The sequence below is a fragment of the Boleophthalmus pectinirostris genome, unplaced genomic scaffold (assembly GCF_026225935.1).
Source record: "Boleophthalmus pectinirostris isolate CB_2022bp ecotype Guang Dong unplaced genomic scaffold, ASM2622593v1 HiC_scaffold_3, whole genome shotgun sequence".
Lineage (NCBI taxonomy): Eukaryota > Metazoa > Chordata > Actinopteri > Gobiiformes > Gobiidae > Boleophthalmus > Boleophthalmus pectinirostris.
The window spans coordinates 31936450-31964333 of NW_026571299.1; the positions used below are offsets into that span (position 1 = coordinate 31936450).

Consider the following 27884-nt stretch of genomic DNA (forward strand, 5'->3'; position numbering starts at 1 on the left):
TAGCAGATTCTCCTACCGAAAAGCTACATGGTGCACCTTTTAAAAACAGTTTAGCAAATGCCTTTTTCTATAAATCCCCCATTTCTCTATAAAAGCACTAGCCTTGCCTTTCCCCTAAAGTCACAAGTATCCTCTTCTGTTCACATCACTGGAGCCTCTGAGTGCGCTGTGCATCTTTATTATTCACACTGTGACTCTGCATGTTGCTGCTCATCAGGGACGGCGGTTTGAAGCCAATAAATCCCTTTAAATCCTGATCGAGCCGGCGTATAATATCGCTCACAGCTGCAGGAAAAGTTTAACCACAAAGTTCTTTTTCCTTAACAAAATGGTGCATTGTCAGAAGTTATCAAGTGACCTGCATGTCTGCCTATGGGCTTTTTAAGTGTATCTCTTGCTATGTAAAGAATTAGCTCATCTGTTAGTTGTTGATTCAGAATATATACTGTATTTTTAAAAAGGAAACGCTGATTTTCAAGACATGCATTTTGTATCCTTCCCGTTCAAATATTTTAGGTCAATTGAATACGTGGGGTACCTTTTTCTTGCAAATAAGTCAATTTGTCTTTCCCCCATATGTATTGTAAAAACATTTTGTCACATAGTCAGACTGCTGCACACGTATACATTTAATATTAAAGTATAAAACATGTTTTAAAGCTGTGCATGCCCCAAAACACATGCAGGTGAGTACTAGCATAGTGCCAGTTTGTGAGAGATAGGACGTAGTTGGCAGATTTAAAGAGGGAGCAAAATGGATGTATATTTTTTGCTTTTTACATTGTTAAAACGTTCCCTCATTAAAAACATTTCTGAAGTGGTTTTATGTCATCCATGCCTGTTTGAGTAATTTAGTGATCTCTCTGGGCCATATTCGAACCCTTCTTATGGTTAGCTGTAAGATTCAGCGTACAAGCTTACATCATCCATGCTCCCGTACAAAAATTCTCCATAAGTATAAAAAAATAACATGAACTTGACAGACCCAATACGATGTGCAGTAGTTTCAGTGGAGGAATGCATGCCGATTGTGTTGTGATAGTGCTCTGAAGGGGAAGTGACTTAACACAGAGAGCAAAGGGAGGAGGGGATTTCAGATCATGTGAAACTTATAAAACATGTTAATATGTTGTTTTCAGTGAATATAGCATTTTCAAAAACTGGTTGTGCAGTTATATCGAGGAACTACATGGAAAAAATATTATACATTCATTTAGTTGTTTGTTTTTTTTTTGTAATGGTGAGAAATCATTTGTTTTGGGGCATGGGTCTTAAAAGCTCTCAATAAGTCATCTACCCATAAAATCTAAATGAAAGGTATAAAAATGCCACTGTCTAAATACTTATTTCACCCTCGTCTCTAGAGATTTGTTTTTGAAACCTCACATTGCCCTTAATGTGTCCGAGCAAAGGCCAGATGCAAATGTCTAACTGCACCTAAAGCTGTTTGAAGGATTTATTCCACAGCTAATGCTTCATTTACAGAGGCTTTTACATTAAGCTGCCCTGCTCTAACCTGCTCGCACTTTAACGTCTTCTGCCGTGTAAAGCACCAAATCAGCTGTCACCGTAGCAACACAGACAGCTCTCCATTACTCTACCGTTAAGGTTAGAAGCACTGCCACAAAATACTGAACCTTGACACTATGAAGTAGACCCCAATTAAACAGTGGCCGTTGACTAGTGAAACAAATTACTCAGATTATCTTTTATTGTGGCATTGTGTGTGAGTGCATAATTGGTTAAAAAAATAAAAATAAATGATGTCAAAGTTGATGTGTCGGAAACAAGAAAAGTGTGAATATAGAGTGAGTGATTTGAGTGAGTATATCTTGCTTACTTGGTGTTTTAAACTCTTGAGGGTTGTTCTTGGTTCTCTGAAGTTTATACCTCTGCAAACTTATTTTGAAATGCATGTGATTATTGTATTCATTTAGCTGGGTTTGTCATTGTGCTCTCAAAATTAAATATATTAAGTGCAATGTGGAATGAATCTTCATTGTAAAACATCAATGCTAAATCTAGCAACAATACTATTTGCAAATAAGTATTTTCCATCTCCAGCTCATCTGACATGGATACTGCCCCATTTTCTTAGCTTCTTATCTTTTATAATGGATATTTTGTCTTGAAATTTGATAACATTTGTTGTTCTCCTCAGTGGTCATGCCTGATTAGTAGAACAATTGTTATAGTGGGCTTTTTTTGTCAAGAGTTTAGAATAAATTGGACAAGTTTAATGGGATTGTCTGCCTTGTTTATGTTCCCAAGTCTTTTGTATAGTAGCCTATAGCCTCTTTTTTCACCAGCATCAGTAATAAGGCAGTGTTATTGTGTTGTTTTTATGTAATTATCCAACTCTCTGAGTGGCCTTTTGAATTGCACCATTGAGGATAAATTAAGTGTTTTATGAAAAAACAAAACAAATGGCATTTATTCATTTTCAGAAATTTTTGCTCTTTGTTATCAGAAATTGGGATTGAAAATTGAAATATAGGGGGAAAAGTCATAATTTTATACCATAGCACACAGAAGCAAGTTCACTTTACTTATATGTTCACATAGGCCTGTCACGATAATTGCTAGTATATTGACTTATCGTTCAATATATGATAGCTGGAGCAATATATCCTGGGGTTAAGTATTTATCGTCTGTGCATTTTCTTTGCAATAGTGTGGAGATTTTTTTCTATTTATATGTAATAATGTGTATAATAAAGATCTGAGTTGTGGAGAGTGAAATAAATTAGCCGGTTTCACTTCGTAGAAACAGTCTGACCTCACAGCTTTAGAATTCGTTCACTCGACAATAGGCAGACAACGTTTTTTTATTTAACCAGTCGATGCTATTTGGTCGTGACGTATGTAATGCGCCGCTAACAGGGCTAACTGGTATATTAAGCTTTTCCCAAATCCTGGAGGAAGAAGGGCAATAACTTCTTTCCCCTTGATAAAATTCACCAAAAATTCTCTTTGTTCCGGCTTTAAATCCTCAATTTCGGGAATCGTTGCCAACACAGAATGTATAGCTCTTCATTGACTGGTTGCTACCCAGACTCGCACTTCCGGGGTTTTTGCGAACCGTCCAGTGTATTTCAATTCCTGACCTAGTCTCTGGAGAGAAATGAAATTGAGCAGAGACACTAGGTGGCACCAGCCTGGCTAGGAATAAATAACATCTCTGTCTAATTATCTTTTTATTCTGCCATTTAATTTTTTGCAGCTCAGCCTGTATTTAAATTTGTTTACTGGAATTATCTTGGTTTGTGATACTGGCATAAAGTATTTTCAATATTATTGTTTAGCACAGTATTTCTCTGTAGCAGTATATCATGCTTCAAAATTATTTATCATGATAAGCCTATGTTCGCAGTTTTGATGTTGATCTTGTTTCTTATCAAAGATGGAGAGGGGAGAAACATGGTGGTGCAGAGGCGAGCATGACTCCACATGTTAATGATGAGCCCACGCCTCAGTGCGGGGTGCGCCTGTCTGCAGAGGGGCAGGGGTCACTACACACCCACATACTGGAGACTAGAGACAGCGGGGGGCAGGCCAGTTTCACTCCGGAGAAGATTACCATGGAAAGGAAAGTTTGACACTTTTATGTTTATGCTGTTTTTTTTGCTGCTGGCAAATAAATGCAGATTATCAAGGAGAGTTCTGGCAGGTCAAATGGGTATGTATAATAAGGTCAAATATTGTGAGAGTAACTTCCACGAAAACAAAAATAAATCTGATTTGAATTAATGCAAACTCTGAGGGCGACAGTAGCTCAGTTGGTAGAGTGTTCGTCTTCTCATCCAAAGGTTGGCAGTTCAAATCCCATTCCAGACATAAAAGTGATTGATTGAGCATTCAGATCCACAGACCCAGGTTGGAGGTATGATTCCAGCTGCAACAGATGAATGCTGCTGTTGTGTCCTTGCGCAAGACACTTAAATGATCTCGCCCTAGTGTCTGTGTTCATTGGTGTCTGTGTTAATGGGAGACTGTAAAGTGCTTTGAATGCCTTGAAAGTGGAAAAGTGCTGTATAAAAATTAGACTGTTTATGACCATTTACTCTGTAGGACTCAACAGTTTTGACAAGCATTGCCATTACAATTCTATCATTCATTCGATTCATTGATTTGTTTTTGTAGTAGGATTATGTTCAAATTTCACATTGCAGATGAGCATAAACATTTGCCAGAAGATTGAGTTTAGCACTTTCATTCATGAACTCCATGCTTTTCTGAACATGTTTGCAGAGGGTTTACTGCAGGGTTAGCAGGTTTTGAAGGGAAAAAGACAAAATCATTTGTCGTTTGCTAAAGAATATATGTTGAATACTTGCTATTCTTGCAATTTGCCAATTGCCACCACTTAAATTATAATTTCAATTTGGTTATGATATCTTGCAGCCCAAAAACTCAAACGCACAGATTCTAAGCTATGACAGACTCAGAAAATTTCATTATTCCAATAGAAAGAGTTCAGAAACTAACTTAAAATTACCTTTGCTTTTTGTTAGGGCTGCTCAATGTTTTGCACTCAAATTGAAATCACAATTTAAGATGATGCAGTTATCAAAAGACTGATTTATTTAGATAATAAAATGTTCTCTGCAAAGAACAAAATATCCTGTCTTTTTATGGAAAAATCTTGTTGTACCTGTAGTTTAGACATCCACAAACGTGTTCTGAAATTAATGTTATTCTGGTATCAGTTTCAGTTTATATTTCAGTCTTCTCTGAAATGTTAATGCACCTGGACATGTTTACAATGTGCACTCTGAACAGAATTCTGCTTTTTAAACATGCATTGCAAAACTAATGTGAATCACAATAAAATGTTTCCAAAACCTGTAACCTATTTGTAAACACACTTAATTGAAACAAATGCGTCCTACGAATGTCAGTATTTATGTTGCCATAAAATGATAATCATATGTCAAGAGAAAAAGCAAATGCATTTTGATCTGAATTACAGGTCTTAGATGTGAGATTGTGCAGTGTCCATGCCGTGGGGAGCTGAGGTGCTGCTGGTCTTGTTTCATTCACTCGACTGGAGATCAGAGTCAGACTCAGATTTGTGATGCACAAACAGTCCTCCCAGATGACACTGTTTGTGCTGCTTTCAAACCCAAATCCACTCTGTATATGTGTCCTGTTTTGGAGAAAGATGCAGTGTACAATACACTATTGTTTCTTATTGCTGTGACTAAGAATTGGTGCTTCTGTTAGCTCCTAGTTTGGCATTGAAAGTGGCATGCATTGTATGCTTTTTTCATGCACTTAGAGGTTCGGACTATGGTTTGTTCTATTCTTGACATAGTTCAATGAGGACGACAACAAACTTGACTTCAAACTACTGTATTTTCGTCATAGAGTTTGAAATAGAAAAAAAAAGCATCATCATTTGCTTTGTCTTGGTCAGCTACAATAATATTATATTGTGGAGCCCTGCTCCCTTAAGTCTTGTGTAGTTTTTGCTGTATTGTGTCAACCAATGTCAAATTAAAATTGTTATCAGTATTTATTTTTCAAAAGTGGCTTTTTCTTTGTGGTGTCCTCTGATGTTTAGAATTAGAATTTGGTTTAAAACCTAATGACTTCTTGTTATAATATTTCCTATTGGTGCATTTCCGATTCAAGAATGTGAAGTCACATTGGGCTAGAGCCAGTTTTCTCTATTAATTACATTGTATTTTGCCATGAAGTATCCAAAAGGTGTCAAAGTGTCAAACCTGATCATTTCTATTAGGGTATTTTTTGGCCTGTGTCAGAAATACAAACAAGACCTAACTCATGAAAATATATACTCCCACTCACTCTAATATTAACATAGGCATTTTCCCAGCACTCTTCGCTGTATCCTGTTTTCCCCGTTCTCTGTATATTTCCCAGTATTTTTTGTGTTGTTGCTGACGTGTGGTGCTTGTGTTGTTGTGTTGCAGAGGGAGATGAAGGAGCAGCTGGCCTCTCTTCAGGACAGTGAGAAGGGCCACACTGAAGCCCTGCAGCTCCTCCAGAGACAGCTCACAGAGACCAAGGTACAACAACACTTAACACATCTATGTATAAACACAAGTATATATTCCACAGGGAGAGGGAAGGAGAAAAGCATCAGCCTGGCCTGCTCGTCCTAATAGTGTTGTCCCAATACTGAAATTTCAGACTCCATTTTTGATACGCTGTACCAATTTTGCTTTTTACCACAATGATAATTTAATGAAACTCTTTTAGACAGTAGAATGTAATTTTTAACACAAATTAACAGTAGCTTTTTAATAGTAGCATAATAGTTAATATAGTAACATAGTTCTAGCAGAGATCCAGAGTCCTGCAAAATTAACAGGAAAAAGACAGTCAGATCTTTCTTGATTTTTATTTTTTTAATTTATACTTGTTGTAATGAGTATCTGTTGTTATAATACATGTTTTAATATTGATTTGAATCTAGATATTGATACTTTTGACAACCCTACATCAAAATGAGTTTATTATTATAGATATTATATGAAGGCAACAGCTGTGTCTGATCTAATCTTTTTCAGAGGCGGTCAAAATCTTTTTTTTTCACTCTTTTTAGATTTTATTGATCAGAATCAGAATACTTTATTAAACTAGAAGGTTTGCTGTAGCTCCAAAACACTCAAAGGACAATTATCAACATTAAAAGCAATAATAAAAGTGCTACTCTGACAGAAACAATAATTAATACCCTGTCCGCCGCATAATCTTAAAATAATGATTCATTAAACCAAGACTCTGCTAATCCCCCACAGAGACACAATGGTGCATAGACAAAGTGAACAGACATTGTTTTGTTCAGAGCAAATTGCATAGACATAATGACCTTATTTACCCAGATATTAAAAATTAACTGAATCTGGATTGGTGCATTAAAATGAGTGGAAAACAACATGATGCATTTAACTAAAAAGAGACAAAACATATTATTTTAAATTGTTTTATTTTACTAGCCCAGACTTTGCACCATATGGTCATCTTTGATATAAATCTGCTCAAAACATTCATACCGGCACTTATGTTTACACGGCATAAGTCAACCGCACTAACAAGAGACAACCACCCACCAACATGGCAAAGGTCGGAATAATTTATATAAAATGTTTAAAAATTCATGCAAAACAGTCTTAAAGATTAACTAGTTACAGGCACTGTATTTTGTATCAACAGGGCTTTGCTCTCTGTAGTTTATCACAGAACTGAAAATAATAAGATCTCTTATCACTCCTACTATATATGTTTTTATACTGTACTGTAAAAATACGGCTAATAAAATGTTATGTAAGAATTATAGAAGAATACAATCATTCTGTGCAACCCAATTAAACATAGGACAGTGTGTGATTAACTATAATACAACAATAATTATTTAAATTCCTGGTTGTTTAAAATGTTATGGAAATGTACTTAAATATACGCATCATGTGCTTAAGTTAAAAAGGTATTAAACATTTCTTCTTTAAAAAAATATTATAGTAACAACATTATAAGTAAGTAGCTTTTTTCTACACAGTCTGGAGGTATTGTGGCAACCGTCTTTGTTGGTGATTACAAAATGTACCATAAACATTATCATTGCTTTTTATCATAATTAGCATCCCTAGACCCAATATTAAATCTGCCATTAGAAGAAGCTAACTTTATTTTCAAGTCCAGCTTCATCTGTCCTAGCACAAACTGCACACTTTATTAAATGCGGTTTCAAGTCCTATACCAGCATTATATGAAGCCTGGTATTATGGCCTGACACAGGTGCCACTTTTGAGCAGCTCAGAGCGTATTCGTGATGTGTCCAGGACAGGCCTGACAAGTAACTGGTCATTATCTGTGACTGTGCACTCCTCTGTCCCTCCTGCTGAGAAAACCACTCCAAAATATATTATTAAAACCAGGAGATGACAAGATGGAGAAGTCTGCTTATGATAGATTTATTATAGACTCACGGACAGTGAAAATACTGAACTAGACTAACTTGGTGGCATGGTGGCTGAGTGGCTAGCATTAACACCTCACAACAAGAAGATTCTGGTTCCACTCCTGGGTCAACCTGGCTTTTCTATGTGGCGTATATGGGTGGGTTTTATTTCAGGCATCTCCAGCTAAGATAGTCCTGACCAAATCTAGCTCAAGATCATGGAGATGAGTTCATGGGGACAATAAAGTGTACTTTAACCTTTGGCCCTGACATTATTTATATAGAGGAGTACCTTGAAGAACCTGTTTATTGATGTTTTTAACAAAATGAAACTGTCAATGTAATGGAAAATGGCTGCTGTCACCTACATCTTTCTGATGAGCTCAGTGTAACAGTTAATTGATTGGTGGTAGAAGCAGGCATTTGAACATTGAGTTTACAATTGAAGCAAAAACATATATTGCCTGATACTTCAACATTGCCCACCCCTAATTAGTAATGAAGAATAAAATATCTGCTCATTAAAATGCTCTGGCCAGGACTCAAGCCAAAATGCAATAAAACACAGTTGGTTAAAGTGAAATGTATGTGCTATGCTTCACACTGTCTCCTATAACTGTCCTTGACTTGCGGTCAGATTCAGTCACTTAAATTGGTTTTATCGAGCTGCACTTAAAGCTGCCTAACACCTTGCCTCTACCCTTCACATTGTTAAGGCTATTGACAAAATGTTTCCAGGACTGACTTGCTTAAAGAGTGAGTTAGCAAGTAGCCTTCAGGCTTGCTTTCTCACACAAATATGGAGCCATCTTTATGTTTAAATATAGAGCCACACCAGTCCATCCTATAGCTGCTAAATGCCACTCCGAGCTGGCCCTGACTCTTGACTTGTGAATCGGCACATCTCATTAGGTATGCCATTTTCACTGAGTGCTCTTCCTGGAAAAGGGCCACGCCACGACAGCATTAATCTGAATGTATTCAAGGTTTTCACAGATAACTCTAAACCCAGTGAAACATCTACCAGTTCTCCTCTGTCCATTAGCTTGCCATGCCTAATCGTGGGTTTCAGTTTCCCGTAAAAGGCGCAATTTTAAGTGCTTTTGCTCTTTCAAAAGCTACATAATTTTCTTTTGAATTTCAATGGAAGAAGTCCTAATGTTTCATCACTGTGAAAGCCAGTTAGGAGTGATCTGTTACAGCAGAACCTGGTATTTTGTTATTGCAATAGACTAGAAACTTTTACATTTACATACAATAACTGTTAAACAATATTACCCCTGTTAGAGGTGGATAGTTCATTATCTGCAAGAGCTTATAAATATTGTTTGTTTTTGTTTTGCTTTTTTAAGAAAAAAAGCAATATAAAAAATCTCTTATAGCTCAATCAAGATTTTCTATTTTGTCTTAACCAAAATAAATAAAAATGTCTTTCAAATGTCAATATTAATTTCCTGAGCTTTTTTTTTTTTTTTAAGCACTGCTATGCACAACTAATGGTGTAGCTCTAATCTGTTTTGGACATCTCAACGCCTTGTTTTCCATGTGGCTGCCAATATTATCCATGTATTCATCCCATGCATGCATAAAGTGTTTTCCTTGTCTGAACCATCAGTTTTCTCCTGTCCTCTGCTTCTCATAAGACATTGTTTAGAGTACAGCGCAGAAGGTCCAGACAGGAGGATGCAAAAACAGCCCACCTCAGTGTCACCGCTCCTGTTTTCACACACAAATATTCCTCTAATGGGATCCCATGGACAGCACAAACAAAAACCAGGAATATGCAAGACCCCATGTGTATTTTTATTTGCAAATAGTGGCGTTGCCTGGAAATCTTTGAAAAGCTTCTACTTTTCAATTTTTAAGGGAATATTGTAGTTATTGTTTTGCTTTAAAACTAATTTAAATGTGCACTAAATTTTGAGCTGTTCAGCTTTGCCTGAAATCTTCCACAGTATGACATTTAACTTGTCAGTCTATAGCATCAGGCTTAGATAGGTCCGATCTGTTGAGGGGCAAGTTGCCTGCTCACAGTAAAGATGCATGCATTAGCAATAAAAATGCCTGATTGACATTTAACTTATCTTGCATATTCATATTGTGGAGCCTTTCAGATGAAGCAATAACATCTCCATGGACAATGGTAGTAGTAGTAGATGTCAGACCCTCTACCAGAAAAGTAATCGTGATTATTCAGATCACAATAGAGCAAAAATATTATAATCGTGACTATTTTAGAAGCAAAATTAAGTCTTCAACTCCAAAACTGCAAACCTAAGTATAGTGACATAATAAGCACTATATAACTTTACTTTTGCATTATGAAAGTTAGATTTTATAGCGCTGCCTATATACGAGAGGAGTGATAATGGATTTGAATGAAAGAAAATTAAGGATTTAACTTTAACACTAACACTAAAATTTAATATTGAGACATTCCTAAGTGCATCTTTAAGTTTCAAGCTAAGCTGTAGTTTTTTTTGCCATGATGATCTATTCACGCAGGAGTGTTCAAACTATGGCCCTCAGGCTTCCTGCTGAATTGACCCAAATGATTACTGGCAACACTTTTAACTGCAAATATAATCATTTCTACCACTACAACTACAATAACATCACATTGCATTATGATACTGGCATAAAATTAATGTTTCAAGTCTTATTAAAGGTATGATGGCTCTGTTCTAGCTATATGTAAATGCACCCATCTGAATCTCCTACTGTTTTGATCACCAATCTCTGACTCTGTTTCTATATGTGATCATCAGTGAAAATATTCAGTCTTACTCTAGCATGATGAAGATTCTAAACTTTCTTTTGAGATTGACAGAGCAGCCAAAGATTGTCTGAAGTAAAAGTGTAATGGTAGTTATCAAATGTGAGTCCAAATCAATCCAAAGTTAAAAGCTGTTTATTTTGCCTCGTCTATTGCCCAAAGTTTTAAGGATGGCTGGCACAACCACTCACAACAAATAATAACAGCCAGTAGAAAATGAGTGAAAGAAAAGAGTCTAGCTGTTTATAATCAAAAGAAAAGTTATTGCACATGTTGGTAATGTTTTCGAAATACAATCTCTAAAAGAAAAAGTTACGGCTTCTCCCTCTGGTGAGATTTTCATCATTACGCCTCACATCTTAAGGGTCCACTTCAAACCACACTTCGGATCAATCCTCTTTGGTGTAGTCATCCTGAATGTTTTCCCCTTTTTCTCTTTTATGAGCCTTTTGATGCTGCTTTTCACTTGAGGAATCATTTTTTAAGACTTTTTGGCAAGTTTTCAGTAACATTTCTAAAGTCCGATGGTTGCTTTCTGGAGACGTCTCAAATTGAAAGTCTCCCACTGTTTCTTCAACGGGCTTTTAACGGCACTGCCTTTGTTCTCTCTACATCCGACACTCAGCGCCTCAAACTCAAACTGATTTATTCTGTTTGAGGTCTTTCAGTTTTTGACCAAGCTACAAATCAGATTTCTTTGTCTATTTTCCTCCTTTTTGCTACCATTCTCTCCACTCTTAGATTAAATTGGACTGATGGGTGATTTTTTTTGTTGTTGTTGTTATCATCTTTATCAATGCTTTCATAGGGCTAAAATGTATTGCTATTTGAGGTTGAGTAATTTGTCAACAGGTTTATCACAATACAGCACAGTCTCAATTAGGCCTTCCACTGTAATTACTATATAAATTTATTGTTAAGAACGCTAGAACAGTATAAATTTTCTTTGCAAAAGTGGACTGATTTGGGGTATTTTTGTTGTAATACAATAAGATTTAATTATATCTCATGCCTTTTAATGATACTGTCTGTTTAAAAACGGGTTACTAGGATTATCTTGCATTATTGTTTTTGTATTAATGGCATAAAGTGGTTTGAGTATTATCGTTTATCGCAATACATCTCAATCACTCTCAATTTGATAATTCATCTATGCTTAGTATCTTTATACTGGCAATTAGGAGGTAATTGTTGCTTCTGAGAATTCACACTTCATTGTGATTGGTTATATCCACCTGTCACTCACTCTGAGACTGAAGGAGCTTGACCAATAGCAATAGTGGGTGGGAAAAACTGTCTTATGAAATTACAAATCAATTCACGGTACATATTTTAAACATGACCAGTAACATTAACATTTCTGTGACAATCACATACGAATATACATGGCTACATAAGAATCACACAAACATACTTTGCAGAGGTCTTAAATAAAGGTTGGTTTATTTTTCTTTTAACTTAAGGCTCTACAAAGACAAGATATTTTTTGTCTGTAAAGTAAAATAACAGTATAAATATATAGATTTATTTATTTAATTTTTATTAAAAAAATGTATAATTCACACCGTTGTTTTCAGTTTTGAGCAGTTGAGCAATTACCCACACCCACACTTTTACTGAAGTAGTCTTTCTCTCCTGAATATTTTCTCACACTTGTCCCTGGGTGCCACTTGAATCAATATGAGCACAAGTGAAATCGATGAGCTTTAATGTAATATGAGCTCTGAGTCGCTGACCTGTGTCTAATTAAATGGCTGTTCTGGTTCTTAACAACACAGTCAGTAGAGCAGTACATTTACACCGTTACCACAGAGGAGTACTAAAACTTGAATGAAGCTATTATGTATAGTACTGACTTCTGAATGTTACAAATTGACAAATAGCCCAAACAAATGGCCAATATACTTAAACTGCACAAGTATTTCAAACAATCATTCTAACTTTGAAATAACAGAAGCCTTCTTGTAAATATTTGTATAATATAAAGTATAGATCCAGATCCTCAACAAATATCAATACAGAAAAAAATGACATGAACAGGACAAAATCAGGCTTGTACTGAATGAGAAGGTTTAGAATTGTGTAGAACTGGTGTATAAAGATGACTGCATAAATAAAGTTTGACTATTATCTACAATTTACTGTATGAAACAAAATGTGTTGTTTATTATCATCGTTGTTTCTTATTATTGAAATCAAGTTTTATATGATTTTTTTTTTTTATGTACAACTTTTTATAGTTGTTCTAGATTTTATTCTGAAATTCATCATGGTATTTAAATTGAGTCCTTGGTTTTTTTTTCCAATGAAAACATAATGTCAGGTCAACTGTTCAGAGTCAAAGTTTGAATGTATCTGTCGCAGAAAAATAAAATCTCACTTTGATTGCATTCATATCTACTTTTTCAATAGTTTTATTTTTTCCAATTTCTTGTTTGTTACAATATCCTAATTCAATTTCATAGGATCAAAATGTCTTGCTTGGGAATCCTAACAGTCCACTTATATTTTTATATTTTCCAGTCTTCGGCCAAGAGCCTACGTGCCACCATTGGAGATGCGTTTGAGCGTTTGCACAGGTTCCTCCGTGAGCGTCAGAAGAGCATGCTGGAGGAGCTGGAGATGGACACCGCTCGCAAACTGGCCGACATCGAACACAAAATCCAACGCTACAGCCAGCAGCTCCGGGACGTCAAAGAGGGAATACAGATCCTACAGGAGAGACTCAACGAGACTGGGAGACATGAGTTTTTAGAGGGGGTCGCAGTCACTTCAGAGAGGTACAAAGTTACACTGTTTAACCTTTTGTTTTTTATTTTAAATAGTTTTCAGTGTACTCTAGTAGGGTAGCCATTAATGTACAAAGTTGGAAGGGGTTAGAGTTAGAGTGAATGTCCAGTCTTGCAACACAAAGGACAAGTGACAACTGTAAGATAATGGTCCTGCTAATCAGAGGGATTCACATCAGATTCTGTGATTTGCTTTTCATTTAAATAATTTTAAAGGTTCAGAAATCAGATTATAATCAGATTTTCGTTTGTGTGTGTGTGTGTGTGTGTGTGTGCGTGCACGTGCGTGCATATGTGTGTGTGCGTGCGGGTGCGTGCATATGTGTGTGTGCGTGCGCGTGCGTGCATATGTGTGTGTGCGTGCGCGTGCGTGCATATGTGTGTGTGCATGCGCGTGCGTGCATATGTGTGTGTGCGTGCGCGTGCGTGCGTGCGTGCATATGTGTGTGTGCGTGCGTGCGTGCATATGTGTGTGTGTGTGTGCATAGCAACTAACTCAATACTTAAACTTGTCTGAGCAAGCTCTTCATCCAAATACTCTCCTTCATTAACAAATATATTACTGCCAATAAGCCAAGCATATTTTTCAATCATTAGAAAACAGAACCTGTGTTTTTACTGAGACAAATTTGAGGAAAAATCACCCAAATGCATTGTTTATTACCAAAGTCTTACTTAAAGTTTTATAGTATTGCCGCTACAGGAGAGAGTTGTGCAAAGCAGATAACTGCAACTACTTGAAGGGCCCACGCTATTTCCTAATTTTATGTTGTTTATGTTGTATGTTTATTTTGTTTCCTCATCAAAAACAGTTCTGGAGTTGTGTTTTGTTTCATTCATGCATGTTTAATACACAGATCCTGCTTATTTAGGCTGGGTTCTTCTCAAACAGAAAATGTTCTTTTCCACCTTGTGAGGTCATGTGGTAAGGCACTTCCCCACTGTGCTTTTAAAATCCATACGCCTTCACTAGCATTATTTGGATTGGATTTGCTGATTTCTAATGAACAAAGGGTAAAAGGTAACTGTTAACTTGAAAACTATTGCTTCATCACAAGGTGGAACAGAGCATTTTGAGATTTGCAAATGCGGAGGAGCTTTTAACATAAAGTCAAATTGTTCTTTTAATTTAATTTGATACTCCATCAGTACCGTTATCAAAGATACAGTGGCAGAGACAGTCAACCTGTTTGCTACTGTTGTGTAATAGTCACCATTGGCTCATAACGTGACAGCCACACTCTAAATGTTGTAAAAGCTGATAATTCCATTGGAGAAAGCGCACGTTTTGTTAATCCCTGAGCAGATGGTCCGTTAGGCCTGAACCAAACCAGCTGTCTCTACTCTGAGCAGTTTAAAGCATGATTTAATTGAACAGTTAATATGTTGGAGTAATGAGGCAGCAAACCGCATTAGTCTCACAGATTAGGAACTCACAATATGTTTCAGTATTTAGCTCAGTGTATGGAGAGAGCAAGTGAAAATATGTGGCAGATGTGGTAATGGAAGACACATTCTAATAAGAGAGAGCGCTGTAATACTGGGTTTTGAAATTGTGTTAAAGCTATGTCAGCTAAATGATGAAGCCTGGATTGAATCAAGCTCATTATCATATTGTCATAATCAATATGGGTATAATTTATGATAATGAAGAAACTGAAATCTTTTTGTTATCCATTATGTAGAATTGAGCGATATCCAAGTATCAAGCTCTCTTATTAAGGAACAATGTGAATTTATCTGATTTAAATACAAGAAAACATCATTAACTGACCAACAAGCCTTGCATCTCTCCACTCCACTCACATGCACCTACAGTACACAGTACTTGCCCCTGCCCACTGATAACTCTTTCTTTTACTCTTTTACTTTTTTTTTTTAACCACTTTAAACTCTAAATCACTAGGAATTGTGTGAAATTTGACAGCAAATTAAGTTGGAGGTTTTATTGTGAAACAGAATGCACAACACATTGAAAAAAGAGAGTCTTTTCTCTGCATGCGTCATGGCCGCACAGACAGCCAAGCTGACACTGTACTTAAGTTTTAAAGCACAACTGGAGTATAATCGCACAAGGACACAAATATTAACGGGGCTGATTGGCTTCATATTTAAGACATCAAATTCACTATCTGATAATATCTACTGTAGCAGTGATTTTCATGTGCAACTAGTATACCTGACACAAATTCATACATTTAAGAGCTAAACCAAAGAGAGAATTGCATGTAGATTTGAATAGAACCTGAATTGGGACTTGAGGGGGAGAAGCATTTCTACCATTTTAACTCTCAGCCTGTAATGACAGCAAATACACACACACTGATTAAATCAAATACAGTGTGGGCCTGTGTGGCTGGGCTCTGACTGCATGATCACATTATAACAGAGAAATTGAGGTAATGTTTTGTTGGTAATGTTGTCAGTGACCCAGCGTTGACGGGCACACACGTGTCTCCAGGCATGGATATACAATGCACATGCACTGTCTGTATTTGGGCAGGTTGTGAAGTTGCTTCACTTATGTGTGTGTCCATGCAACTCTTCCTCTGTCCTTCACAGATGGTATGTTTTCAAAACCATGTCACGTCATTACATGATTTAACATTTGTATTAATGAATACCTTTCATTTGTTATTCATCTCTTTTCTTCATGATCTAAGATGTATCATATTCTTAGACTTTAGTGTTGCAGATGTGTCCATTATGATAAGCAGCTCTATATTTTTGTCTTCTTGTAGCTATACTCTGCAGAATATGAAAATGTTTCCACTGGATCATATTGTAACGGTGTCAGACAAGCCTCTAACCCTTTTGTCCTAATTCATTTATCACCACTGCTGGGAATTCATTTATCAATTTGTCAGTGTTTTAACATCAATATCTGCAGTTTTCAAAGAGCCACAGCAATATGTATTACTCAGAATCTAGACTAGAGGGGACATGAGACAGAAATTGTTTGTAAAAAGCAGCTAATTGGATTTTGACTTTGTATTGATCTGTTTTTCTGTTCCAGGATCAAGGGAAAGATACATGAGACCAATCTGACGTATGAGGACTTCCCGACATCCAAATACATGGGGCCCTTACAATACACTATATGGAAGTCTCTGTTTCAAGATGTATCACCAGGTATGTAAACTTGTATTCAGATTTAAAAGTAGAAAGATATGGATTACTGTGGTTGGATTATACCGAAAATTTGCTAATGAGTGTGGAGAAAGCCTTTTTTCATTTTCATCAAGTTAGAGTAGGAGTAACATCAATGGAAATTAGCTTTTTATGCTCTGAACATGTGTCATAGTGTGAACACATGGAGGGCTTCAATAGCCTAGCAAATCAAATTACAATCAAAAGCCAGTTTTGTATCCATAACAACAGTAAGACTTTCCATTAAATGAGGAAACATGAGTTTAAAAGCCATCAAGTAACACACAAGAAACTTAATATTGTTTTAATGATGTAGTTTATCCTAAATTAACTGTGTGAATGTGTTGTGTGAGTGCTTTGTGTTGATTGTAAGGCTGCACAGATGACTAGCATTTATTTGTAGGGCAGCTGTGGCTATAGAAGTAGTCTGTCACAAATAAAGAGTCATCTGTAATCTACAGCCTACAGAAATACAAAATCATGCTCAAAACCACTGATATTAGCACAGACAGATGTGTTTTTAGACTACAGTTAAATATTTGGCTTTGGGCTTATTCAAACTTATGTGTTTTCCATAGACTCCAGGGAGACTATGTGGACACAAATGGTTTGAATAATTTCATTATCTCACAAAATTGTGCAGTATAAATGTTACTTTATTTAGTCTCTGAGCTGTCATTTTTGCCCATTATAGTTACTTTTAAAAGTTTGTGATAATAATGTGTACTGTACAGAAGTGTGATTTTTGTGATACCACTGTACTAGAATAGTACAGATTGTTTTTAGACTATGGGGGAAAATTTTAAGCTCTCTATTAATTATACACTACAACTCCATGTAGTCCTATATATATAGACACCAGACTATGAGCGCTAAATGATTCTTATTATCACATCCGCCCTCAGCATGACCATGTTTTAAAACCCGTGTAGACTAATCCAGGCGCGCTTTAGGTCTGACACTTGGGAGGCATTATTCTGCTTCCACTGGCTGAGAAATGGCGTCAGGAGCCGCGGGGTAGAGTTGCCCTTCTGTGGTTTAGACCCAGGAGGCTGCTTTGGCTCTCTTCTCTCTCTTTCTCATCCCACGTTATTTAATATTTTTCACCGAAGAATTTTATGCCCCCTTCCGTTCAATCAATTCTTTAATATTAGCCTGCCCGCTGCTAGCTGCTGTCGGGAGCTGTGGCAGAGTTTTGGCCTCCCTTGACTGTCTGCCAAATGGAACAATTGCCTACGATCCGTCAGAGGCTGTTGCCAGAGACTTAACAAAGACATTCCACCCATCATCTTTCATCCTTCATCGTAGCACGGTCTCCTATGGGCTCCAAGCAATAACGACTTCAGACTCTCTCTCCATTTCCTACTCTTATGGCTTCTATTTTTTAATGTATTCAAAAAAGTTGCTTCTTAAGTTTTGGAGTATAGAGAAGAGAAGTAGGGCTGACTGATAAGGCAACAAAAAGATATGAATCGATGCTTTTTTCCTGTCATATTCTAAATGATTTTAGTTCTTTTCTTTTCTTTTTTTTCGTTTTAAATTTCAGTATTGATTTCATGAGTATAAACAAAACACTTTTTATCATTTAACTCAAAATGGCCAAATTTCGTGCTCCATAGTTTGAATTCTCCAAATTGCATGTTTTTTTTAAGGATTGGCTGTAGTCTTGTCAATTTATAAAGACTGAACAGAATCCTACTTTTTAAATATTAATAATACTTGTCAGAATTAAATAAATACGTGAATGCCACTTCAAACTTCAGATGGCAGATTTAGGAAATTTTCTGCTAGGTAATAATGTAGTATAAAGTTACGTTTATCCTTTTTAGTCATTTTCAGGGATCACCATAGCAACTCATCTGCCCTTGCATCTTCTAATACCATCTTTTATGAGCTAAGCGCTAACTGGCATCTCCTCTCCTCTGCCGAACCCTCTCCGCTCATAACTGCTGTATACGGCCGCCTGATTTGTCGTCCCGCACAAAGAGCCACTCAAGTTATGAAATTTTAATGAGGCCATTGTAACAAACACGGGAGATGTCATTGAGCGGAGGTGGTATTGTCCTGCCCACTGGCCCGCTGCCATCCTACCTCCTCTCGCTCTCGCCTGATAAAAATACACAGGACCCAGAGAGATGCCCTCTACTCAGTTTGTTTGCGGGAACATTGGAAAGTACAGCTTGTTATCGTGGCAGTGCATCCTCTGTGCTTTTGAATGACAGTGTAACAATTCTCAAAGATATTGTCTGTCTGAATGCAGGAGGATCTGGGAGGCACAAGGATGCTTACAACCATAAAATTTGGAGACGATCCAATCACAGTTGATGATTTGTAACTTGTGTTTTCGTACTTTTCCAATTTAAATGCATAAATTCCCTAACCTCAGAACTGCAAAGTTTAATGATTTGCATATTGATTGTGCATGTTGATTTCTGTTGTATCTTGCAAAAAGAAAAAACAGGCGCAGAGGCACGGAGATCGTTCTACAGTACCTTTAATGATGTTACAACATGGATTCAAAGCATCAGGATGACACACAGGCAAAAAACACCAGAGAATCTACAAGTGTCCAGTTATAAATGTTATCTTTAGCTGATAGTTTACTCAGGGAATCTTTCAGAGCTTTTGCAGTTTGTTTGAGTAACATTCATGATTCAAGGATTATGTGCAGAACATTTTGCACTGTAGCTGTAGCAAGGATTACGTATGAAATCAGTATAATGAGATTATTGTTCACATGCACCTTTTAAGTAATTAGCATATTTTACCAATTTTTTTTTTTTACTATTTATTATATGTGATAAATTAACCAAAAATAAGTTGCATAACAAAATAAAATACAAAACAAAAACGGCAAGGACTCAAAACTCAAAACAATTGTAGCACATAAACCAAAATTATGCCACCTCTCGGCCACAGCCTGCCCAGCAACCACTCAACCTTCCCAGCAGCCCCTCACAAGCAACAGTATTTTCACATTCATGTAATTTGGGGGCCAATCGTTATTTTGCAGTATAATAGGATCTGAGCTGTAGAGAGTTTAACTAATAATTTCTATGACTAGTTTATGGATACAGACTAACTACAGAAGTGAAGTCATGCAGCTATTTATTTATAGCTGGTACATTTTAGTGATTTAGAATAGTTTTTGGGAGATAATCCTGCATCAACAATATATCACACTTGAAAATGTGTTATCATGACTGGCCTAATGACTGTATATGACTATGCATCATTTTAGTTTATTTACATTTCAATACATTTTATAACACCAGTAAATTCCCTCTCTTTGCTTTCTGTAGTGCCAGCTGCGTTGACCCTTGACCCCATCACGGCTCACCAAAGACTTATCCTTTCGGATGACTGCACCATTGTGGCCTACGGGAACCTGCACCCCCAGCCTCTGCAGGACTCCCCCCGGCGCTTTGATGTGGAGGTGTCTGTCCTGGGAGCAGAGGGCTTTAACTCCGGCGTGCACTACTGGGAAGTCATGGTGTCCGAGAAGACCCAGTGGATGATAGGGGTGGCTAACGAAACGGTCAGCCGCAAAGGGAGCATTCAGATCCAGCCGAGCAGAGGCTTTTATTGTATCGTGATGCATGATGGGAACCAGTACAGCGCCTGCACAGAGCCATGGACACGCCTCAATGTTAAGTCCAAGCTGGAGAAAGTCGGGGTCTACCTGGACTATCCAAAAGGTCTACTCATCTTCTACAATGCCGACGATATGTCCTGGCTTTACACCTATCGAGAGAAATTCCCAGCTAAAGTCTTCCCGTACTTTAGCCCCGGCCAGAGCCACGCCAATGGGAAAAACGTTCAGCCTCTACGAATCAACACAGTTCGTCTTTAATCGGAACTGGTGAAATATGGAGGTAGTCCTGAGAGGTGAATTCACAGGACGAATCAAAAATGTGTAATTGGGTGTTAATTCTGTTGTGCGTCATGTTGCTATTCGATCCCGTGCTCTTATTTTGTTTGTGATTTGAATCCGATGAACTTACATGGCCTGGAATGGAAACTCAATCCATTTATCCTGGAACTGAAAACAAAAATACACTTTGAAAAGAGGTGGACAGGCCTTTCCCTCTGGAGTTATATGGTGCTGGTGTGGTCAGAATGATGGTAATGAAAAGTTAATACATTCAAACTTGTTTAGTAGATAGTAATCAGCACTACCAGCATCAGTTGGTGCTTACAAAGGTTCATTTCAAATTTCTTAAAATTAAAATAGAATATAATACAGAGTGTTATATGGCTCAAAAAATACCTGTAAATTATGCATTCTTGTTGTGAGGTCGACTCTCCACAGATCTGACCTGGCCTGGTGGCGCCACCTGCTTGATTCAGTGGAAATAAATATGGATATTGCATATTGTAGAACATTCCAGGCTAAGCAATCATACTTCCATGGGGACAAGCAGGTGGTGGACCCTCCTCCAAAAGAAGATACACATGAATAATTATATGAAGATAAATGCAATGGGAAACGTCTTCAGCACTCACCAAACAAAACCCATTCTGACTCTACTTGTATTATTTTTCTCCAGTAGGAACATAGACCGTATAAAGAAGTGGACTAAGGGAGCATGATGCCACCTATAGCGTTCAGCTCCCGTCAAATGAAGCTCCACGAGGCTGCGAACGAGGCTAGGAAGGTGACGGCTAGCAGGTTAGCTGTGTCCATATATACTGTATATACAGTCTATGAGTAGGAATGACTTTGTAGGCCTGTGAAGTGTTGAACTCTCGCTCTCGTATTCTGATCTTCCCAAATTTCTTATCTGAGTTGGATGAAGTCTCCGGCCCCTCTCCGTGCTGTACAATCGCCTTATCTCTGTTTGTGGAATGTGACAGCACTCAACTCCTTTTGGTTGACCCTCTAGCAAAAAAAAAACAAAAAAACTAAAACCCAGTCTGGATATTTCTGCACTTTTTACCCAGACCAAGATGTCAAGTCAGTTCCCTCCTTTAAAAAGCATACATCAGCTTTTTCCTGTCACCTATAGACATTTTAATATAAGGACTCTAGTATATTCTTATTACTGTCCACTGCCGGTTTCATTGGAGGTGAAGAATGTCTCGAAATGCTGCTATAGGAGGTGATGGGACCTGCATGTCTGTACATATGAGTGTGTAGAAGGAAGAGATTGATTTGTGTTGGGCTGTGGTTAGGTTTCTGCTGATTTAATCCGAAGTTTACATAATATTTTAGTTAAAGGTTTTATTGTGTTTAGCTAGTCGCATGAGATACAAATTTGAGCCCTTGCTACATGTATATAGGTTTTATTTTTAGATTTTCTTCCACTGTCTAAAGTTGTTCCAGAAATAAACCTATCTTTAAAAGAGCATTAGAATCACACAGATGGTCCACAATGTGCCGTTAAATTTATCAATCACATTGTGCAAATTTTCAGTGTAGACAGAAGCATTGGAGTTTGGAGTTTCTCTTCTTATAAGGCCATACTACAAACTACTCTGCCACTGCTTAAGTACTTTAGAAAATGATCCTTATACATGTAGCCTGGGCCTGTACGCCAGCTATTGCTGAAAATAAATAGTCCTAATGAATGTTTTTATGACCAACACTTTTACTTAGTTAAATCTAATTGATTTCTTGGGTAAATGGCAATAATTGACGGTGCACAATGTAACATTTGTGGTTGGGTGGTATGCCACTTGTTGGTCTTCATTATTGCTTTGCCTGGTATGGCATTAAAGTTGCCCGTCTTGCATTTATTTAATCATGTTGCTGAAAAAATATATATACATGTACTAACAAATACATGTATTCTTACTATGGGAATGGTTGTCACTCCACAGAACTGACACGTAACATCACCAGCTTGCTTGTCTGGACATAGATTAGTTTAATGCCATGCCATGAAACATTCCAGACACAACAACAGCATCTTCATGGAGGCAAGAAGTTGACTAACCCTTCTTCAAAAAGGTTACACAGTGCACCTTTAAGTGATACAGGGTTGGATATACTGCATGTTTGAGTGCTGTTTTTACTTTATATCTTTGACATTCCCGCAATATTTTATGTGAAACCACTAATCATTCCAGCTTAGTCATATAGTTTAATTTTGCCCCACGTGCCTCTTGTTTTTGGGTTTTTCATTGCACACGACTCTTCTAAGGTCTTTCCGAGTCCATCTTTAAAACGCTGTTGTCTTTGGGCCCAAATTGAGCCACGTGTTTGAACTTGTAACTAAATGTGATGGTTTAATTCTTGTGTCATAAATCTCCTCCCGGCCCTTAAGCACATTTTTACTGTTGCAAAAAGAGGGACCTCCAGAAGAAACATCAGGTGTAGACCTAGTTTTACAGTGGCTGTTTCTTTACATTCGTATGTAATTTGTCTTTGTTAAATATAGTAATTGGGACAGTGAATGCCCTTATTCCATGGGATACTAATTATGCGAAAAATCTATGTCAAACATTTTCAAATTACTGTTTAAGTTGCACATTTCCTACACAATGTTATTAAAGGAGCACTATGGAACTTTAGAGGTGAAGAAAATAAAGCAAGTGCACCTGTGATTTTACTCAATTTTAAGTTATCAAGACAACAATACTTTGAGAATACTTGGATTACTGAGCGCTTGTGGTGGGAGTTTGTATCTTTGTATCTTTGTATTTTGCAGTGGTACACGACAGTAATTCTAGTCCTGATCAAATTATTTAATTAATTTCTCCCAAATCAGTACTAATATTACTTTTTGAATAATTGTCTTGATCAAGCAATGCTGACAAAACATTTTTCCTTAATACATTGTTTTGTTTTGTTTTAAATGCTTTATGATGGAAGATATTGTAATGAAAATTTGACAAAGAGGTTTTGACAATCAATATATGATTTTTTGTTTTGTTTTTTAGTTTTTCTTAATTTGAATGTTTGCTTGTATAAGACTCACCTGGTTGGAGTTTTAATTGTAAGTATCAAAAAACAAGCTGGTGTGCTGCCCAAGGACTTGATGTTAAAGAGATTGTAGAGAGACAGATGTATGTGTGTTACTGTTAGCTGGTGATGGAAATAGTGCTTAAATAATATTACTATGACACTTTTAATGATTCTGATGATTGTGTAAGTGTGTGGACTTGCTCTAGTGCGCCTGCTGCTGGAGGCTTGTGGGAACTGTTTTAACTGTACAATAAACGACAAGTGATAAAAAGTTACATATCTATGGAATCTTTTTCTGGTGCTATAATGGAGTTGTTGTTGTTTATTTTGAGCATACAAAGAAAAAAACAAACCTTATCAAGACAAAACCAAACCAATAATTAGGATTCATAATATTTATATACATTCATTTATACATAATTATATCCATGTTCAAAAAGGAGTGGGTGGGAGTATAAACTTATTTATTCCAAGTCATTTTCTCCAGTGTTACATAACATATGAATAATCCACAGTATGGCATTAAACATATATGCCACTTATTCAGTTACGTATTTCTTTGCCTTCTTGCTAAAAAAAAAAATACATGAATAAAGTGCAGAGATCTTATCTGTAACTTGGCCTGCTTGTCTCAACGGAGAAGATGGATAAATTAAATGCTGTGGAACTTTCCATGCAAAACAAAAACATCTCCATGGAGACAAGCAGATGATGGAACTTCCTCCAGATAAGTTACATAGTGTATCTTTTACTTTAAATAAACTATTGATATTTTGCAGCTGATGTCATTAACATGCCCTGGGAGTGTGATAACTGAAGTCACTGCTCTGTCTGAAGATCTGTTACTCAGATTAGATTTTAATCTGAGTTTTATTTTCACACACATAATCTGAATATAAAGAACTGATTTAATTGAAACTACAACAGATGATCTGACTTGTGCTGTTGATGTGTACATTGTGTCACCATGGAAACTCCCAAACATTCCCCAGTTTACTGTCACAGTATATACAGTACAGTACCTACTATATCATCATTATGTACAGTAATTATCCATTAAATTCATTTTGTTTGGGGTTTTTTGCCTCACTGTCTTTTTTGCTACAACATTTGTTAATGGTTTGATGTACTATAAGTAACCTATATATATATTTGTGGTATGTCAAAAGATCACTCCAGTAGATCAATAAGTGCAGTAGCCCATTGATTTAGCCTATTATGTGGCCTTAAATATTAATAAAGTTATATTATGTACTCGGGGATACATGAGATATGACTGTGTATGAAATGTACACTGTATGTCTCAGATTGACGAGAGCTCAGTCGCTGCTTGTCGATACCTGTGTCTCACTTTCATACCAAACATTTTACTAAACATGTCTCATACTCAGAGCAGAAAGCTGGAGGTTGTGTGCTGAATATCGCCATGTACTGACAGTTATTTGAGTCTAAAAAGTGTGACTAGAATAATAGAATGATAATGGTTTAACTTATTTCTCAAACTTTGTTTTTACTTGAAAAGACTTTAAGTGACAATCCTGACCATTATCAGGCGCAACATCTGGTGAATCCAAATTGGGTCAAATGTGCTGTAAAATCTGTAGAAAAAGCACATGTGAATATAATAATCACACATAAGATAACACACAATCAATGATTATTCATAAAGATAAATCTTGGTTAAATGTTTTTAATATTGTATTGTTTTGTACTTGTTTTCATTAAAGACACAGTATGTCACTTTTTTAAGTACACTAAAATACACATATTTCTTCAAATGAATTGTGTTTCCAAAACCTAGCATCCTGTGAGACTTTTGACTTCACAAGCCTGACTTATTTGGCTGAGAGGAGAGTCTCTACCTGCTCCTTTCCATGGAAATGATGTTCCTTTGACTATAATTTTCCACAGTAATGCATCAAATATATGTATTTCCAAGGAAAAGGTTCCAAAGCATGGTTTCCATGGAATCACGTGGGTAATGTGCCACCCTCCAGAAAGTATGCAACTTTCTGGCGGTGGCACATTACTCACATGGCACCAATTACCAATTTTTATTTTCTATTTTTATACTCATTTGTTCAATTTGAATTCTGTGTGCTTGCTTTTTTCTGTGGTTTTTATTCTTGCACTGGGTCTTTGATATTATGATTAGATTTTAATTGCACTGTGAAGCACTTTGTAACATAGTTTAGAAAAGGGCTGTAATGAAGACTATTAATATAACTGCCCCAATTAACACTGCATTTGCTCCCCCATCCATTATTAAACCATTTTATTTTTCACTTTCTCACAGTTGAGTAAAGCAAAGTACTGTTGCATCATAGTTACAACAATCGCAGTTAGCTTTATCCGCTGTAGCTCCTGTCTGTACAAAGCATTCCCTATAGGGCACAGTGAGAGCTTTCCCCCTGCTCAGATTCAGGGCTCCCCTGTGTACTTAAACCCATGATAGACATCCTTATCCGAAAGCGAAGACATCTGTCCTGTAACGGTCCCAACTTACCCCAGAGGGAAGTGTCCATTTAAAAGCCTGTCTCTGAGAAGCCTGTATCTGATTGCAGTGTGCGGTGGCCCCCCGGAGGCAAGTCTCAGCAAGCTGTGTAAAGTTGTAGGCTAAGTGAGAGGAGAGTAGCAACTGTGTACATTCATTAAGCTTAATTTTCATACACTCATATTTCAGTTTTATAACTTAAAGGTGCAATATGTAGCTTTTTTTTTCTAGAGGAGGGTCCAACAACTGCTTGTCTCCATAAAAATGCCATTACTTTGCTTTGGAATGTTCAACAGTGTATAATTAAGTGTAGTGCAAAGAGACAAGAGGGGACGCAACTATAGACTAAACTACAGGTCAGATCTGTGCAGAGGTGACACCGCTCAAAGTGGGAATGCATGTTTTTTGAGAAATAAAATAGTGGGAGTAAATATAAAGCAGAATCTTCATCTTTTACAGAAAATTGTTGGATTAGGTTTCTGTTACCCTCTGCTATCATCTTCATTCTTATAAATAACCAGAGAAATCAGTATTACTCAAACAGAGACGGATGAGGTTAACGTTGGCGTAAGAAGATTATTTTAGAGAACCTTTGATTTTGAGCTATAGGCTTGGTCTGGACTACCAAAACTGGGGGATTTTTGCCTTTTTGCTTTTTGTTTTGGTTGATGGGGAAAACCAGAGTGCCAAGAGGGACAGACACAGAGAGAACATGCAGACAGCTGTACCCGGCCCAGGACTCAGACCAGGCATCTTCTTGTGGTTAGGCTTGGGTGCTATTTATAGGCTACTTTGCAGAGACATCACACTGGGGGTGTTCTACATGTACCTGTGTCTATGATGGAATGTTTTTGCTGTTACCATGGAGACACAATGCACACATTAGCAAACAGACATGATATTTTAATTTTAAAATTGTCAGAAAACTCCAGAAAAAATGCAAAATGGATTTAATCAACACATTTTCAGGAGCCTGTGATCAGTACGATGGTCCTGTTTAGATTTGTTTTTAATTTCCCACTTGTGACTGTACTGTTATTTGAGAAAGACTTGTTTAACAGCACAAATGAGTTTGCCTGTTGTAGTTCCAGCTAAACCAGTTCTTTCTGGTCAGCTTGTGTTAAAACAAAGCTCAGTTGAACTAACAGAGCTTCAGACAGAGCATTGTCTACAGTAAGCATCACACCCCCTGGGAATGTTGATGCCATCACCTGCAAAGTGTCAGTAAAGTGATGTATCAAAAAGGTTAATTTATCTCAGCTCTTTCACTACTGTCAGCTATAGAAAATGTAAGAGTAAAGTTGCTCGTGGACTGGCTGATATTTAATGCGCTGCGACAGGGGAAATCATCTCGTTCATAGCTCTTACACTGCGCCTGTATATTGTGAAGTGTGTGCTCTGAATAGTAACTGAGCTCCACTGAGGAAACCTAAAGTAACTCAGACATTTCCCCTTCATGTCGTCAGCCTCCCACTCAATCCTCAAACCTCTTCATTCATTAAAGCTGCAGCCACTCTCTTCTGCAACCCCCAGTCCACACGCAGAAACTATTTCAGCTTTTTAAAGGTGTGGAACTTTTCAAGTGGAGGGTTCGCCATGTGTGTTTTTTAATTGTGAAGAAGTAATTCCTAGAATGTTCCAGTGTGTCATTAAGCTTCTATCATCTCCAGGTGGTGCTACCAGGCCAAGTTACAGGTCAGATCTGTTGAGAAGCAGGCCCATGTTTTTCAAGGTATATTTACTAATAAAAATGCCTTGGGGTCCCCTTGAAGGAGCTGGAGGAAGCATCCGGGGTGAAGGAAGTCTGGGAGTCCCTGCTTAGACTACGGCCCCGG

At 37.1% G+C, this 27884-nt stretch overlaps 1 protein-coding gene across 1 annotated transcript in view; it reads left to right on the forward strand.

Moving 5' to 3' along the window:
• The window catches only part of LOC110166950 (E3 ubiquitin-protein ligase TRIM62), a 52376-nt gene extending 28546 nt beyond the window's left edge, over positions 1-23830 (forward strand). The window contains exons 3-6 of the mRNA XM_020932251.2: positions 5940-6035; positions 13230-13486; positions 16512-16627; positions 19948-23830. Of these exons, the coding sequence (XP_020787910.1) occupies positions 5940-6035; positions 13230-13486; positions 16512-16627; positions 19948-20498 (1020 nt within the window). The 3' untranslated portion in view covers positions 20499-23830. The remainder of the gene's footprint in view (positions 1-5939; positions 6036-13229; positions 13487-16511; positions 16628-19947) is intronic.
• Positions 23831-27884: the final 4054 nt, after the last annotated feature.